The 17,698-nt window shown below is 38.8% G+C and overlaps 1 protein-coding gene across 2 annotated transcripts in view; it reads right to left on the bottom strand.

Moving 5' to 3' along the window:
• Positions 1 to 17,698, bottom strand: part of DERA (deoxyribose-phosphate aldolase) — a 52,401-nt gene that overhangs the window by 20,883 nt on the left and 13,820 nt on the right. For both annotated transcript variants that reach the window (XM_062616724.1, XM_062616723.1), the window contains 3 exons: positions 16,540 to 16,635; positions 15,132 to 15,266; positions 7,344 to 7,472 (listed from right to left, as the gene is read on the bottom strand). In XM_062616724.1, coding sequence (XP_062472708.1) covers positions 7,344 to 7,472; positions 15,132 to 15,266; positions 16,540 to 16,635 — 360 coding nt within the window. The remainder of the gene's footprint in view (positions 1 to 7,343; positions 7,473 to 15,131; positions 15,267 to 16,539; positions 16,636 to 17,698) is intronic.

The following is a 17,698-nucleotide window of genomic DNA, read 5'->3' as shown; positions in this document are numbered from 1 at the left end:
GCATATTGTGATTGCATTGTTAGAACTTTTCAACTCCAAGCTTATCTATCATGCCTACATTATTTCTAGTGATTAGCTGCAGTATCACTGTTAGGCTTGTAGGCAATAACATCATTTAAGGGAGCAGCCTTGTTCTGCCTTACTGAACATTCAGCTTTCTGCATTTTTATACCACCAGCTTTTTTATTTCCCCCCATTCTGTAGCAGAGTAAATGAAGTCACTTGTTCCTGCAGAGACTTCTTTTAGAGTGATTGTATTTAAGACCATCAATCTTTTGATGTAACTCTTAATTCAATAACTTTTTAGTCCGTAATATCATTCAAAATTTTGAGACAGACTGTGTCACTCTGACCTGCTCTGTATCTTGATTTTCTACAGTGCTTTGTGCTTATTCCTTGCTCTAAGCTTTCACTAATGTTAACCAGAGCTCTGAAATGCATAACAACCACAGACTATGCAGAATGAAGGACTTCTGCTGCAGCAGACAGTAAAGTTATCACCTACTAGTATAATTCTATAGCACTAATTACTGTCCTGATGAGCCTCTTACAGCAACCAACTGCAAGCACTTCTATATATTCAAGACAATAACCAAGGCTACATTCCTAAAATGACACAACACTGCATCTGCATGATGCAAAGTGCTGAAGTAGTACAAACTATGCAAGTTCAAATTTATCTAAAAATTCTGAAGGAATGGGCAAATCTTTGGACAAATGAGATATTGTCTGCATGCATGCAGACAGAAAGAGAGCTGACATAAACATCTTTTTATGCACTCTCAGTAAACCGACAGAAATTCAGAAATGTGCTCATCATGCCCACGCTTGATCTAATCTGTACTGCCAGAAGATCACAGCCAAAAAAAATTGGGATTATTCTCTACCATTTGACAATGCAGGTGGGAGAACTCTCTGAACTGTGCTTTGTTCTCTGAAGACGAGCAGTCAGATCCAAGAATACACTGAACCGTAACATCCTCCTTCCCCTGCCAGTGAGTGCAGATCAGCCAAGCTGGAAGAGCAGGCAGGCCCCATCACACCTTGGATTCATGCTGACTTCTGCTTGGTTGGAAGGAAAGAGGAAACATCCACCAGGCTCTGACCAAGAAAGCCTTGGTCATTAGTCAGGCAGTAAATCCTCTTTCCACATATTCAGAAGAGTAAGACTTACTAGTTTGTCCCCAGTCCTATAGTGGACCTTCAGACTAGAGCTCAATAGCATCTGTCACCCCAGAAAGCACTCAGCAACAGTTCACATCTGTAGAAAGAAGCTGACAATTTTGACCCAGTCTGCTTTTAAAAGATGACAGCCACACGTTCACCCTGATTTCTGACGGATCTTTCACAGGGTAAAGTATACCTTTTACCTGTAAACTCAACACGGTTGGATTTGAAACATGTAAAATAAGACACAAATTGAAATCTTGTTTTATATGTATTACCAAGCCTCCTCCCTTGGTTTGCCTTTCATTTGGAAATGCTCTGGCTCTACTAATTGACTGAATTAGTATCAAATTACATCTGAAGTTGTAAGCACATACTTAAATCAATACATAATATAACTCACATGCCATTAAGGGGACCCTCGACTTTTGGATTGAGAGTGGGATTTAAAGCCAGGAACTCAAAACTGATCTCAGCTTGACTTTTGACTTGTCTATTATTATCTTTGTTCCATACTTTACAGGCCAATTGTAAGACTTACTCTGCTAATGTCAGTATGTGCTTTGAAGATCCAAAGTGCTATGTAAGTGCAAAGTACTATCACTTATTCAGCAGTCTTGTTTCCTACATTGGTCACATTTGCACAAAGCATGCCTAGCTTTTCAATCAAATTTTGCTAGGTTTTGCTAGTCCTTTCTTCTCTTTCATTTTTCATGAAACATTTGCTTAGTAGAAGTTTTGGATCATGGCAGTTCACATCCAGCAGCAGGGAAATCATCCCTTGCAAATGGTGTCTAGCATGTTTACAGCCACACCACCTAGTCCTGCTTGAAGCAAATCTTCACAAGACAGTGCTCAAAACAACAGCTACAGTATCTTAGAATTTGTCTTCCCATTATTCATACTAAAAATGGATCTGCACCAGTGTTAAGTACAGTATAAAAACCTTATTTAGAGCTGAGGTAATGCTTGGTATAGCCAGGCATTACTTTGCAAATTTTCAAACCACAGTTCTTGGACTCTGTCTTCTTACAATCATTAAACTGTGATATCTTTTCTTAATTCAGGAATAGGCTTTTGTGCAGTGGAATATTCCAGGAAACCTCTTCATGCAGTACTGCCATGTCCCGAGTTTTCTTTAGGGGAAACTTGCAGCACTGCTCTCTACTTCAAGAGACAAAGACTGGATACTACAGCTTTCAGCCAGTCTCTCTGAATCCAGCACAACGCCAGCCCATTTGCAACTTTAAGTTTTGGTAAGTTTTGCTATGAAAATGATAAGTGTGTATTAACTGGAACCACTTCTGTAAAGAGGGATGAAGCCTGGAATACCTGATAGCAGGCTCTCTAGAGAACTGCAAGATACGGCTTTTCTTAACTATTTGGCTATATTATTTCTGTTCACTTTGGAATGAACAGTATCAAACATCTAAAAAAGTTTCTGCTCACACATTTAATGTGGTTTAGTTTTCTTCTTCTAGACTACCAGCATCAGAGACCTTATTGCCTCAGCCATCTCCTGCAACTTTTTGCAGGGCTTTTTGTGCTAGAGACTTTACAAGTTAGTTTGGTTTAGCACTAATTCATGCCCTTTCTGAGTTCAATTTTTACATTAGTCAGTACAGCTTACAATTTATTTGACTAACTGCTTAATGACCTATGAAAAAAAATTGTCCTAAACCCATAGATTTAGTAGAGCTGCAGAAGAACATGCATCACTCCTTCATGATCTTTCCACAGGTACTTGTTTCAATATATATATAATGAAAGCAAATACCTTTTATGTGTCACTCTGTTCCCCTTAGCTTTTCAAAGCCTGATGTAAAAGGAGCTGTACCATCAAGAGCAGCTTTCACAGTCAGAATTACTCAGATTAAGTTTTCACTTTTAAAGCAAAGTACATTTACATAATCACTTCTTCCACCTCTCTCAAAGTCTACATATCCTAATTAATATGAATTGTTACACAGGACAATAAAGATTTTGTAATTAGGTAATATGGTTAAAATATGATTTTCCAAAATAAAAACCTTATATATGACTGTGATATGCAATTAAGTCATCCACATCCTTACTGAAACGCTCCTTTCCCACTGCAAGCTCATCGTACTTCTCTTGCTTGCCTGGCTTCCCTGGTGGTTTCTGATGTTTGTGTCAGAAAATAGAAGTTAAAAAAGTTTTACCTCTCCCAAGAGAACTGTGCACAAGACCTGCTTGGGTTTTTTTTTTTAAGACACTGCAACAAAGAAACAGAATAGTTACCACTGGTATGGTGATGTCAAGCACTCACATTTGTGTTCCTTAGGACTGTTTACTCCAAGAGGCTACAAAGATACAGAGTTGATGTGGCACACACAAGTATACACCAGACAGTGAAAACCATTGATTAGCTTGCTCTGCTCCTTGTCTGGAAGCTGTTGGGTAGAGTCAAAGTTGCCATTTCCCTTGAGAAGCTCATAAACCACCATCAAGATTTCAAAAAGCTCAAGAAATGGCAGTGGACATTATAAACCAATGACCAAAATCCCCCTGATTCAATACTGAGATTTTCTTTTGATCAGCCTTCTGAAAAGAGTGTGCACCTTTGGCAGTGACACAGAGCCACTGATGTGCAATCCTACCTGGCATTATGTCCTCCTTAGCACTGCAAGAATTACTCTTGCAAGATGAGTCACTGTCCTTAGAGGGCTGTCAGCCTCTTTCACTCAGAAATAGGTTCTTAAATATTCCAGAAGAAATTTATCATATGTCAGTCAAGGTATGGTTAAGAGAAATTAAGGGAACTGTGTGCCTGCTCTCATTCTGATGTCTTTCTCCTTACAGTACTGTGCCAGACAAGGAAGAAAAAGTCATCATGTTACTTTGGAGATAAATTTCATTTACAGGAGTAACCAAAAGCCACTGCTTCACATAGAGGTAAACTACTCTCATACCTTCCTTTGAAGCAACACTTTCTTGCAGGCACAAGCATTAATGTATTGTACTCAGGCATGTTGTGCAAAGCACCATTTCTACAGCTGGCTTCTACCTCCAGAGCACTGGTGGGATCTGCACATCTGACTGGGCTCAGCCTCACTCGCTGATGTACAGTGAATGGCTTCTGCTGAGTCCTGTAAGGGCTATGACTCAGAGTACAGCTGTTTGCCTACAGAAGCAGCGTGTGCAATCTGCTCTGAATACAAGCGCATGGGCACACCACCCCAGCCTGAGCATGGTCCTTAATGTTCTTTTTAAATCCCAGCCAGTGCAGAGGTGCACATTTTCTGACCTTTTACCATCCCTTTTCAAATCAGTGATCTGTGCAGCTGGCCTCATGTCCAGAGGCTGAACCCCTACCTGCTACCTGAATCAGACTAAATGAAATGTGCTGTGGGTCCCACCGCATACCAATAATTCCTCAAGACAGCACAAGGAAGACTATACAAATTTTGGCAAGTTATTTGGGAGAGGAGACATCTGGATTGTATTCCCTGTTCAGTTGCTTTGTGCAAAGCAGAGCAACTTTATTGGGAGGGACTGAGATCCTTAACAGCAAATACACTGTAAAACTGACCTCTGTCTGGAAGAACTTGAGTCAGAGAGACCAAGTCAGAGACCAAGTCCCAGACGTCCCAGGCAAGCTCTAGAGCTACTGATAAATCAGCGCTGTGTTACTCTCTCAGTCTTCTGAGTCTTACAAATAAGACGTACAGGAAATACATACATTTTATATACATGTTGCGATACATCTGTGGCTTTGTGCTCCAGAAACTAGGTGAATGTGTGCATGTTCAGCAAGGGCAACATAAACATCTGTAAGGATTTTGTGCTCCCTATATAATAGGCTTACATTATGCATAGTGAAGTTAAAACAGCTGAAGGACTGCACACCATGCCTTCAGTTGCACTGGCACAATCGCACGCAAGGCAAGACTGTAAAACAGATTATTGAGGCTGTGACCATTTAAAAAAAAACAAAACAACACATTACCAACCAATCACAACAAGCAAACAGCAAACTAATTAACCCTTTTCTAAAGTAATTTTCAACTACATTGCTTTGAAAACTCAGTTTACAACACAGCATGATGAGCATTTCTAACAGCCCAGCTGAAGGAACAGCAAATCTTGGTGTAAAGGACAGGCACAATTGGCCAGAGACAGCAAAAAATTCTAAAGCCAGTTTTGCAGTTGAATCCATTATATTGTGTAACTAACTTCTGCATATAAAACCAATTGCTAGGGTCAGGTTTATCAGAGTTGTTACTTTTTTATCTTCAGATAAAAGTTGCCAGGGCCTGCCATATCCATAAAATCATCTGTTTTTTTGTCTTTCTTTCTTTCTTCCTTTCTTCAAAGTCATAGCTCCAGTTGAAAAAATATATAGATACTAAAGCTACAATTTAAAAGTACTGCGACAAATTACTTCCTCCCCAAGATGCTACAAATATAAAAAATCAAACAAAATTCAACTGGAATTTGAAGTTCTCAGCAGTTCTGACAAGTTAGTCTGAAAATCTGGCCCTCAATACATGTATGTAGGGCACCAACAAACTCTTATTTTTATACCTACCCACAAAGAAAAAGCAAGACACTGAAATAAAGAAATTACTGCATATATTCAGATGGATAAGTATCTTGCAAAACGAATAACTATGCAAGGAAAATCATTAACAATAGAGCCATCTGCTGTATTTCAAAAAAACTACACCAGCAAAGAATCTGAAAACGTTAAAATGCTTTACAACCTGAGTTTTTCACTACTGCATGTTAATAATAACTGATCGTTATGATTACTACATCAGTTTAAGTTACAGCAAATGTGTATTTCTTCTACCTCTTCTAATTAAAAGCAATATTTACTGGCATAATACTGATCCTCTGTATCTAATGATACCAATTGACATTGTAGCTGATCATGTAAATGCCTGAAATGCTTACCCTTTCATTTGAAGTAAGCACAGTGGTGTGTAAGGAGACAATGAGGTCAGTAGCAAGTTGAATATTTATTTAAATACTGACAAGACACTAGATTATATTTTCTTGCTCTAAAATAAGAAAAAAAATCAGGGATGAAGAGTTTATAGTAGGAAAAAAAGAATCAACATGAAAATTAGGGTACGTTTAGAAGACAGACTAACCCAAGTGTTTCTAGTATATCTTTACATTTCTTTCTATTAATACACTTGAAGAGTCCTGTTTCAAACACAGTGGAAGAAGCAGGTGCCTAGAAGAGAGCCGAAAGAATGTAGCCATATCAACCAATTCCCAGTTTTGCATTAACACACATCCCTAAAATCCTGGTTAAACAAGGGAAAATTGTACCAGCACAGACCCAAAGATGCAGAGACTATATTGTTGTAAATCTGGGCTCAAGTAGGTGCTTTGCTACATTCAGTGGCAATAGCTATGCAAAAAAGTAATTCCTACAAGCAATACATAGCCCCTAAAAACTCCATCATGCTCATAGGAATGTGTTTCTTGGCTGAAAGGTTCAGAATAAAGGCAGGCAGACAGACTTCTAAATATTGGGTCAGATGTAACCGAGTTTTCAAAGACAGGAAGACTGGACACCTTTTGAAGTGCCAATTAATTGTTGATAGTGAGTGCCACTGACTTTGAGCATTCCAGTTAAAACCAGTTATATCCTAGCCCATCCAAGTGCCTGATGGAGCATGTGGTGTTCTCCCCCTTACTGCATTTCCAGTACAGCTGGTTTCTCAAACCACACTCTAATAAGGGTGGTTAGCAGAAATGATTGTAAACCAGAAGAGAGAGCTGTCAGCATGAATCTTCACAGGAAAATTCCCTCTCCATTTAAAATAAGCTTATGACGTATCTACCTACGCCACATCTGTAGCTCACCACTGTTGCTTAGATAATACATGTATCTGCCCCAAATATATGTGTCCTTATTAAATATACCAAGGATCAGACATTTTACAACAAATATTACTCATTCCACAAATTTTGTCGCCGTTCTAGGTGTTATTTAGCATTTGATGCAGTTTTTGTAGGTTATACAAAAAAAAAAGAAAAAGACTTCATTACTATACCTGCAACTTCAGCAATTGCTGCATAATAGTTTTTTTTTCTACTTTGGGCAAAACTAAACTTTCACACCTAGAATTTTTTAAGCTTCATAAATAATATAGCAAAGACATTCTTAGCTTAAAAAGAAAACATCATATATTTACCTGCCATCATAGCTATCATACTGGCTTTGTAGACATTAGCAAGAGACCCCAGTTCACCCGTTGATAAGATTGTTTTCATACGAGCTTCTCCACAGGCTTCACGGCACTGACGGATCTCCTCGTAGAGACCTGTGGATAAAAGCGTGTGGAAATGATCAAAGTTGCCTGAGAGACATTTTCAAGTATGGCTGTAATTTCCACTTCTGGATTAATTTCCAATCTTATAATTAGTCATAGCACTCAAGAACTTAAGTTTTGTAAGTTCAATAAATTACATGACTGGAGGTAATTAACAATGCCACAAGTTTCAGACTTAACTTAATAGCTATTAATGTCAGTTCTCTCAAAACTAAGAATGTGCACAGTATGCCAAACACTCATGAATACATCAGGAGTAAAAAATGCTGTGATAGTCAGGATTGATTTTAGAATAGCTTTTTCAGCAATAAATGTTAGTACATTGAATTAGTACTCGGGGACAGCTGTGTTTTCCTGTCCACACCATGTCATCACACTCCTTTAGCCACATTTGCCAAAGGGCTCAGCCTAAAAGACCCCAAAGGTTTGACCAAGTTGTCTAATTACAAACATTACAGCCATGTAAAATGCCACAACATATTCCCCTTGGCTTCCCCCTGCCACTCCTGGAGGCTCCACATCTCCATTCGGTTTCCTAATTTTCCACCTGGTACCATAGGACCATCTCATGAACTCTGATGATGGAGCTTGATGCCTGTGTTTAGGCATCTGAATCCCACTTTTTAAGGTTTTTGAAAATAAAAACTTCCTGAAAAAAACAATCAGTGTGGCCTGCTAATATCCCTGGTGAAGAGAGACTGAGGCCTGGGATCACACCTCAAGAATCTGCAAATCTGCATGGATCTGTGTTTACAAACCACCTCAAGCAGTTGCATTACCCACAAGGTTAATGAGGACTTGGACCATCCTGTGTTGTGACGTCAGATGGCCCCAGCAAGGGCAAAGGAAGCACTGCAGCAGGAGGGCTAGGAGGACAACATCTGTCTAGCATGCTGTGGAGCTACAGTTCCAAGGCCCCTCACTTCTGATGCCCCACACTTGCTGAGAAGCCAGCTGGAGTTCAGGAAGATTTGTCATGAGCCGCTTTGTACACACAAGCACTATCACTTGCACTGACACAGACAATAGGTTGACTTACATAAAGCCTTTTAGATTGGAGATAAAGCAGACCATTATCTCTGTATCATGGCACCAGCTGGAAAACAAAAAGCAAACCCTGCCCTGGAGTTGCCTTCCCTCCCCACAGACAGCCCCACTGCCTTTGCAGGGCCTCTTGCAATCAGCCTATCTTCTGACCTTCAGTTCTCCTTAGCTCTCATCTCCACGCCGCCATCGTGTCCCTGACACAAACCAGCACACATCCCATCTGTACTCATGCAACACAGCTGCAGACAGGGAGAAGCAGGGACAGGGAGGACAGACCAGCATTTGGCTGCTGTTGGACATTGTCCAGGGGAGAACTCCCTCCTCCCAAACTCCTGTTTTAGAATTTATGAAGTGTCATGCCCAAAGGCATGCTTAACTTTCTAAGTTTTATACTTTCACAGACTTGGAATAAAATGGATATAATTGACTTTAAAAAAGCTACAACTTGTGGACCTGGTCAGGTAACACAACTGAAGGAGCACAGGGAATCCCTCTCACCCTTTCTGGTAAAATTCAGCCATAGGGAGAGAAAAGCAGCTCTTACAGTGTACAGCAACCATTTCTGGAATTTGAATTAAGGAAAAAAAAAAGATGCAAAATAAGCAAGCTGGATCCTTTGCAAGAGAGTCCTTTTCACACATTTTACTCAATCTTCAAACATACAGCCAGAAAGTTCTGTTACGGAATGCTAAATACAGCTTTGAACAAATCCTTCTTGCTAAAAAGGTCTTGGATATGGCTATGAAGACTGAAGTCTTCATATTTTCCCCTCAGTCCTGAAGCAAGACCTGGAAACACACAGTAGGGTTTGCCAGGTGCTGGACCTCCCCTGCATCCACGGTGCTGCTGCATCCTACTGCGGCATATCCATCAGCACACCAGGCAGCCGGGGCTGGGATCACTGGGGTGATCTGCCGAGAGGTACTACACACATTAGTAGACAGCTGGCTAATGCACTTAGCAAGTCCCTTTAGAGACACCAGGCTTCACCTTGGTTCTTCTTGTGTACCAAAGGTGTGAATTAATCAGTACTAGCATGCAGTCTAACATGTTTTATTGATCAATTGATAATACTCTAGAAACCTACATCAAATCGAGACTCAAAAAAAAATAAAAATACAAAGAACTTGTGCTATTTTCTTGTGCATTTGATAACACTGCTCATGTTAGATCCAAATGCAGTTTCTTTTTGTGGAGCTACTCTTTCCCAAAGCTTTTGGAAACCCAGAGAAGCAGCCTTCATCTTACTCTTGTTTCAGTAACAAGAAGAAAAGACACGAGTTTTTTATACCTTTAAGATACACCACCAAAAATGTCAAAATAAAATCAACAAAATGTACATTTAGGTTGGATTCCATGAAAAGAAATTGTATCCTTATAGCTGCTGTTCACTGGAGTTAGTACCACAGCTACACACCCTCTCTGTTGTTGGAAGGTTATTTTATATGCAATTAGTGCCAAGAGCATTTGAACTGTCTCACTATCTGACAGCATGGATCAACCCACAAACAAGAACAACACAGGATCTTCAGTCATCTGTGCCTATCAGTTTAGCTGAGGTGGTGGAAAAGTGGGCATTCTTTAATGGGGCAGCTGGGTAGGTAGTAAATACTGCTCTTTATTTAGAGACCAGTTATTACAGAAAACAGCTGGCATTCATAGGACATTCTCAACCTTACCATAAAAGCACAAATAGAAATGCAACTAACTCTGGTACAGAACACGCCAGTCCCAGGGCAAGCAGGAACTCCTTTGCTACACAGCAAGTGCAAAAACTCCTACTCCTTTCAAAAATAAAAAAGAAGTTTCTGTACCCAGTCAGAATTAAATGAAGGCACAAACAACTTGATTATCCTGAAACTTCCTGGCATCGAAAGGATGGGTGAAGTTAATCACACTTGAAAATGCACTCAGTGTTTCAAGGGGTCCTGGGCTGGTTCTCAGACAGTTTGTGCTGCCAAAAAGTCCATCGCTTAACTATTCAGTTCTGTCAAGCTGAACAGGAGCAGAGCTGGATGCTGCAGTTCTGGGAATATCTGTGACCTGTGCAGAACACCAGTAACTGACACAGAGCTTCTCAGGTTAGCAGTAGTGGCACAAAGACTTTGGGAAAAACCTCTGTCAAAGAAAAACCTGCTGTGAGCTGAGGCCACCATGAAGAGGTTGCAAGAGACTCTCTGCTCCTGACTGATAATGACAAGGAAAAGAAAACTGAGAGCTCTCAAAGCAAGAACATCTCGAACACAGCACCAAAATGATCTATTCTAAAAGAAGTCTAAGTCTTAAGCTGGAGTAAAAAAAAAAAACCACAAACCCTTAAAGGAAACACAAACCCCAAAGCAAGCAAACCCTTAGAGAACATATTTGGAGCCAGGATGCTCACTGATGTAGTCTGTACTAGCTCCACTGACTTGCCCATTAAAATTGATGTGACATAAGAACCTTAGATCTGTTTTTACTGGATGCATTTATAGAAATCAGAAAAATTCAGATTTTATAGGAAAAAAGAAATACTTTCATAGTTGTAATTTTAATTTCACTGTCATAAAATATCTGTTGGAAAGTGTCCTTTTTGTGGTTTTCCTAAAAGTGTAACTATTATATTATACTGATTTTAGCAGCTATTAAATACACCAAAGAAAATGTTCCTCCCTCTGAACACTTCTCAAGCAAACATCCCTGACAATTACTGCTGGCTATAACCTGCCCTAAATTGTCTAGATGGTCTTTTGCATTGGTCTAATACATTTGCCCTAAGAATTACAATATAAAAGAAATTATCCATATCTCCTACAAAGGAAATTAAAATATTAAGAGGAAAAAAAACCCACAGCTAAAAGTTTTATGAAACAGCTCTTCTCCAAAAATGGAGCGATAAAAACACCTTTTTTTTTCTAATGCCTCTTATTTGCTGTTTTTATCTAGTCAGTCACATTGACTGATGTTAAGGGTAAGAAACTGAGACAAGGAGGGAAGATGTTTCAATTTCTGTTAGACCAAAAGCTCAAGGTAATCATGACGGGAAACTGGAAAATGAGCTGGAGTCCCTTCTGTCTTGCATGTTAATGGCAGGTTTGTTAACAAAATGACAAGCACAAGGCTATCAGCACAACACGACTCCTTCAGTTCCACTCTCAGTCACATATGTGCAACTCCAGGCTCCAGTGATTCCCATTAAACTGAGAACAGAGCTTGACTTCAAGAATCTGAGCTGCTTCTGACAATATAAGACAGAAACTGTGCAACTAGACTTCAAGATCCCACATCAGCTTGCACACCTAGAAAATAGTAAATCTAGCTATAGTATTTCTGAACAACATGTGGAGTCTTTTCTAAGTCTCCGGAGTGGGGAGTGTATTTTCTCTGTGCTGTTCATAAAGTATGTAGCACAAAAGGGGCCCCTAAACCCTGAACAAAGCCTCTCACTCCCATTCAAATAATTACTAACAGAACTGAAAGGCAGCTTTCATAATGAGGTTATATCTACTGTATTTCATTGATGCAGCCGTGTTCAAACATCTTACAATATACTGGCATACTTCCCTTATTTTGTAGGAAAATTCAACTGACACAGAGCAAGTGATGGGTTAGCAACATCTCTGAAGCTGCTGACAGTGCAGTATGTCCAGGTGTTCACTAAAAGCTACAGAAATAGAAGTCATATTACAGCACCCCAGACAGCTTCAGAAGGCACAGCAACGCCAACATATTAATTAAGAACAGAGGAAAAAAAATAAATAAATCCAGTTTGTTTGTCAAATTCACCTGTGCTCATCTTTTTTTTCATACAGAGTCCACACTCTGTGCCTTAAGACAATATCCACATTCTCTGCCTAAAGACAGTATCTAAATTTTGATTTTTAAGCTTAATCCATACTTCATCAAGTGATACAAGACAATGGTTGAGTAAACTGTTGTAAAGTAGTATTGCTTTAAAAGTGAATAGGTTGTAAAAGATATATAAGTTCACTAACTTATATACCATTTAATGTTATTTTCCAGCGTAATTTAGCTGTCCAATAAAGCTGCTTTCATGTTCTGCACTTTTAAAAAGATCTTAACAATTACTTTATAAAGATCTAGAAAACCTATCCTGAGTGTCATAAAGAGCTCCAACAATATTTAAGGACTGCTTTAAACTAACTTGACATAATTGGATAGACACTAAAATATTTAATACCCGAACAAGCCTTTGAAACAAATCACAAAGCAAAGCTATTATATCATGGTGACCCCAATTATTGCACAGGCTAGAAGAAAAGCTAAAAATATATGAATGGTAAGATAAAGCACTGCACCACATACATATTTTTGTCAATAACTCCTGATATGGTGAAGACAGGCAACAGGAGAAAATAACGACAGACATAGTGATATAAGCATGAGCAGAGGTTCTGTCATAACTGCAAGGCAGCTCTAGTTGATGAAGTACCTTAAGCACAGGCACAGTTACTGTACTAGAATTTTCAGTTTTATGTAATATAGGGATTTCTTCATCCCTTCTTCTAGCTTCCTTAAACATTCTTGTGTATCATATTTAATCATTAGATAGATATGGAAACCTGCGTGTTCATACAGCTAGCACACATTTATTGAAAGCTAAGCAGGAATTCAGAGTACTAGATTTTTACGAAAATGTTCAGATCACCTCCTGAAGTAATTTTTTTTGGATGGGCAGGTTAAATATAATTTCTCACCCTGTAGCATCATGGCTTGTACATTCTGCTCCTGAGGTAGACTGTTTTCAAGACCATGTAAATATGTGCCCAACACAAATTCACATTCATGACTAAACTGTCAGAAAACATTCGGAAATAATTTCAATTCTGCTCTCAGTAAAAAAAAAATAAATATATAAACTAACCATTGCTAAGAAAATGACAGCTTTCAACCTTGTCATGACTTAAGCTCTGGGTAAAAGACCATGCATTCCAAATCAAAAGTCATGCTTAATTTATTTAACTGGTAAACTGACAGCTTTATACTACATCCATCATTGCTATGTCTGTGTACTCCTCCCCTGTAAATTGTGATCACAAAACCCAATTCATTTCCCATATAGAAAAACCTAAAAATGTATGTCCATTTCAGTCACTGATACAAGCTTCCACTCTGAATCTAGCCTTGTATTTCACCTCTGAGTTCACCTTCATGTAATCCAGGGCAATAAAACCTCAAGCCTGCATTTGCAATTGCTTACATGCACTAACTTTCTGATCCCTGCTCCATGCAACTTCCACTTAAAAGTGGTTTGTGCCATGAAGTCTAAAGCATGGCAACCACAGTTATCACCAGAAATTGCAACAATTGCAAGTTGCCGCTCATGTCCACTGCAGTGGTCTTTTTTCAGTCTTAGTGACAGATCACTGATTCTGCTGACTTTGTATCCAAGATCAATACATCTACCCAGCAGAGCACAGCTCCTGGAGGGGGGAGCTGGTTTGTAGACTACAGTGTGTAAACGCTAACGAAGATATACTGTAGGAAGGTGTACATACAGTATTGCTGCCAGCTGGTACAGAACCAACATTCTGTCTTATTTAAAACCACTCAATCACCCAGTCTCCACTTTACAGCAATTTCTGAGGCCGTCCCTGAATATAAAACAGCCACGCTGAATGAAACAAATGCCTGCAACAATGTCAAGAAGTCAAATTTTTGTAAAGCTGCATATATTTAAGAGCAAAAGGGTGGAGTTGGTAAGTACTACAAAAGAGGTCAAGGTGTGGAAATGGAAACTAGAATATCAGTCCTGAAGACACAGATGCAGAAACATGAGGGCCTTTTGGTTCAGTTCTAACTGCTAATTGAAGGAAGACCAAAATCAGATAATATGATCTGCTACCGTGATAATTTTATTTCCTTAACCAAACTCAGGTCCCAGGGATCCTTTATGAAATCTTCCAGGCAAACAGACCATTAAGCACTGCATTATACAACTAAATGGAAAATTCATTCCAAGACAATGATGTGTTTACCTTCACATTGAGATTACTTACAGTAGCATTGTCAGCACTTCAGGCAAACCATTCACACTACATTAAGGAGGCAATTAGAGCAAAAACCATCTTCAGCATTATTGTTCTTACTAATTAGTAGTAGTCTACAGACCCAAGAACATCAATAATAATATGAGCAGTCAATTTGTACCCTCAACTTTCACGAAAAATAAGTAAAATACATATTTTTGTCAAGAATTTGTATATTTAACGAGCTATCATCTACATTAGGCGTCCCTTGGGAGTTTTAACAAAACTGTTCAAATAATTAGACATTCACTTCCGTTTCATTTGCTATTTTTTTTTTAATTCTGCAAACAAAATCCTCTAAAGACATAGAAGGAATACCTGTGAATTTTCAAAACACAAAGTAATTCTGCATGCCCAGCCTGACAGCGCTTGTAACAGCATTTTTTAAAATAATGCAATCATTCTTCATAAATTAAATACCTTTTATTTAGTTCAGTGCCCCAGATTATCAATTACTTTTAGGGGAGGGACAAAATTTCAAAGACCAATATGGAGACTTGAGGAAGAGATAAAGACAGAGCTTGCACGCGCAGATACAGAGGTTTAAGTTCCTTGCCAAAGGGTGGATACTTACCTTCCCACTGGCCAGTCAGCACCAGAGCCCTGCTAATGACAATGTCAATCTCTCTAGCACCATACTGCACAGCCAGCTTTATTTCAGCCAGTTTGACTTCTAGAAGAGTTTGTCCAGATGGAAACCCAGCAGCCACTAGCAAGAATGGGAATGCAGGTAGAGGAAAGAAAATGTTTTATAAATTGACCATAAAATTGCATATACCTCTAATACACCAAAGAGTTTGAAAGTTGTTTTATTTTTTTATCCATAACATAATCCAAACAATCTAAAGACATCTCATCCTACCCTCTCTTCATCCACAAGAAACATTAGCTCTTTCCTCAAGAGCCAATGTCCAGCAAGATACTAAGTGCACCTTGCAAAAAGGTCTCTTTCACATGCCTTAATATTTTCCAAAGCAGACTACATAAGAAAGCACGATATCTGTTGCTTCCAGCAGAATTGAGCAAACAAGGAGTGAGCTCACAGATGAAGCAATACATACATTTTTAATTCTTTCCAATTATTTTAAGTAGTATTTCAAGCTAAATCCTAGTAATATGTTTAACAGCTAAAAGATAGCAAAAATTGCTTTCAATGAGGTCTACTTCAGATTATGTTTATGATGTTTAAGTAGAAAACCCAAAGGTAACTTTGTAAATGGAAAAAATAATGGCTTTTTCAAGATCCTCTTTGTCTCTGACATATAAATGCATTTAGTACATTTTTTTCCTCTACATAACAATGAAACAACAACAAAAAAAAACACACATGGATCTTCGCATTAAACACCAGATCTAACTTCAAAGTTAGCTCTTGCTTTGAACAGGAGGTTGGACCAGATGACATCCAGAGCTCTCTTCCAACCTGCATAATTCTTTGATTCTATTTTTTGCTTATTGTAGATTCAAGACTTGTCTCTCGTGTGGTGAGTGGAGAAGAGCTGGGGAGGGGAAGTGAGCAAGCAGCTGTGTGGTGCTTAGTTGCCAGCTGGGGTTAAACCATGACACAGGATTACACTTAAAAGACAAACAACTGATGGGGGGTAGGGGGGAAAGTGTATTAGAACTCCTAAAGCTCATACTGCATCATTATTATTATTATTATTATTGTTGTTATGGACTTAGTGTCTACTGTTACTTTGTCCCACACACTATCTCAATTTTTTCTATTTGGATGAGGAAAATAGTGATATATCTTAAGGACCTCTTTGAAGAGCTTCCAGCAAAATGGATTTGGCATTCCTGATAAGCTTGAAGGAAAACAAAAGATTATACCAGAAGCAATTCTCCCCTCCATTCCCTTCCTTCCACCTGCCACCTTTCTACCTTATACTCTGAAACAAAAGCAAGTCCAAATTGCTAGATCTTTCTACCTATTTTATAGCATCAATATATTTAACAGGATATTTTTGAATAAAGCTTACCTGAAGCTACTGGTATGTTACAGCCAGCAACCTTTAGGGCATTAACAGCATCGGTGACTCTTGCAGGATATACACAAACTGCTCCGACAGTAATACCTGCAAAAGCTACAGTTCACTTTTTCTATCTAGATTTCCACGTTCTCAAGTGCAATCACATTATGAGCATGTGTGCATTGCTCTCACCTCCCACTTCTGCATTCTCACACAGATCTTAAGGACCTACACTGGAGATGTCTGTTATATTGCTCAAACTGCTCAGGTAATTCTCCATATTGTTACCGCCCTCATGTTCACTCATCTGACCCTAGAAGCAAGTTTGCATTAGCAGGAGTTAAAATGCCAAGATTTTTATAGATAGATTCACTTTTTAATGCCAACACGTACAGTTAAGACATGCTTAGTCAGAAAATTACTGCAAGAGAAACCACACTGCCAAGCTCTGTCCTTGTTGAGCCAGACTAAGCCCAGCAGCAACTGAGCAGTCTTTATGTTAATGAAGTTCTACTGCATTTCTAGTTAAAACACTGTTCTCTCAAAGTCTCAGATAATTGACCTGATTTTTAATACTTCACCTGTCTGAAGAGTCCATAAATCAAAGTTTTCAAGTAAGACTAATCTTTGGTATTTTATGTCTATGGCTTAAAACCAGAGGCCTGATTTCATTTTGGTTCCACATCATATGTCTTCAATCAGTGGGCCAATGTCCATATAAAACTGAAATATACCAACAGTAAAAGCATGCCCCAAATGTCGCTGGGATTTTCTTTTTGTTAGATCATCATAAGACCAAAGTCAAATGGTATTCACTGATACATCAGTGATTACATGTGGAAAAATTCAGAAACAGTGCTCAGCTGTAAAGAGATTTTATTGATAGTTATATTGACAGTCTCAATTAGCTCCAAAATTTTACTGTGGTCAGCCTTGTGTACAACACTGGGATTTCAGATGGAGCCTCCTTGAGTAATGACAATTAAAGTTTTACCACTAGTTCTTTAGGGCTGTCTTCTACCCCTTCAACTCGGTTGACTTCAACTCTGGGAATCCTGTGTGTGTACATATGTGTATATGTGACATGCACACAACCACCATTACAGGATTATTTCCTTATAGACCAGACTGCAAAGATGTCTCCTATCTTAACTACTGAAAAAAGCAG

This window comes from Pezoporus occidentalis, unplaced genomic scaffold (assembly GCF_034315485.1).
Source record: "Pezoporus occidentalis ecotype Australia unplaced genomic scaffold, CSIRO_AGI_Poc_V1 ctg19, whole genome shotgun sequence".
Taxonomy (NCBI): Eukaryota; Metazoa; Chordata; class Aves; order Psittaciformes; family Psittacidae; genus Pezoporus; species Pezoporus occidentalis.
The sequence above is the reverse complement of the archived record's forward strand: the minus strand, read 5'-3'. Positions and strand labels throughout refer to the sequence as shown.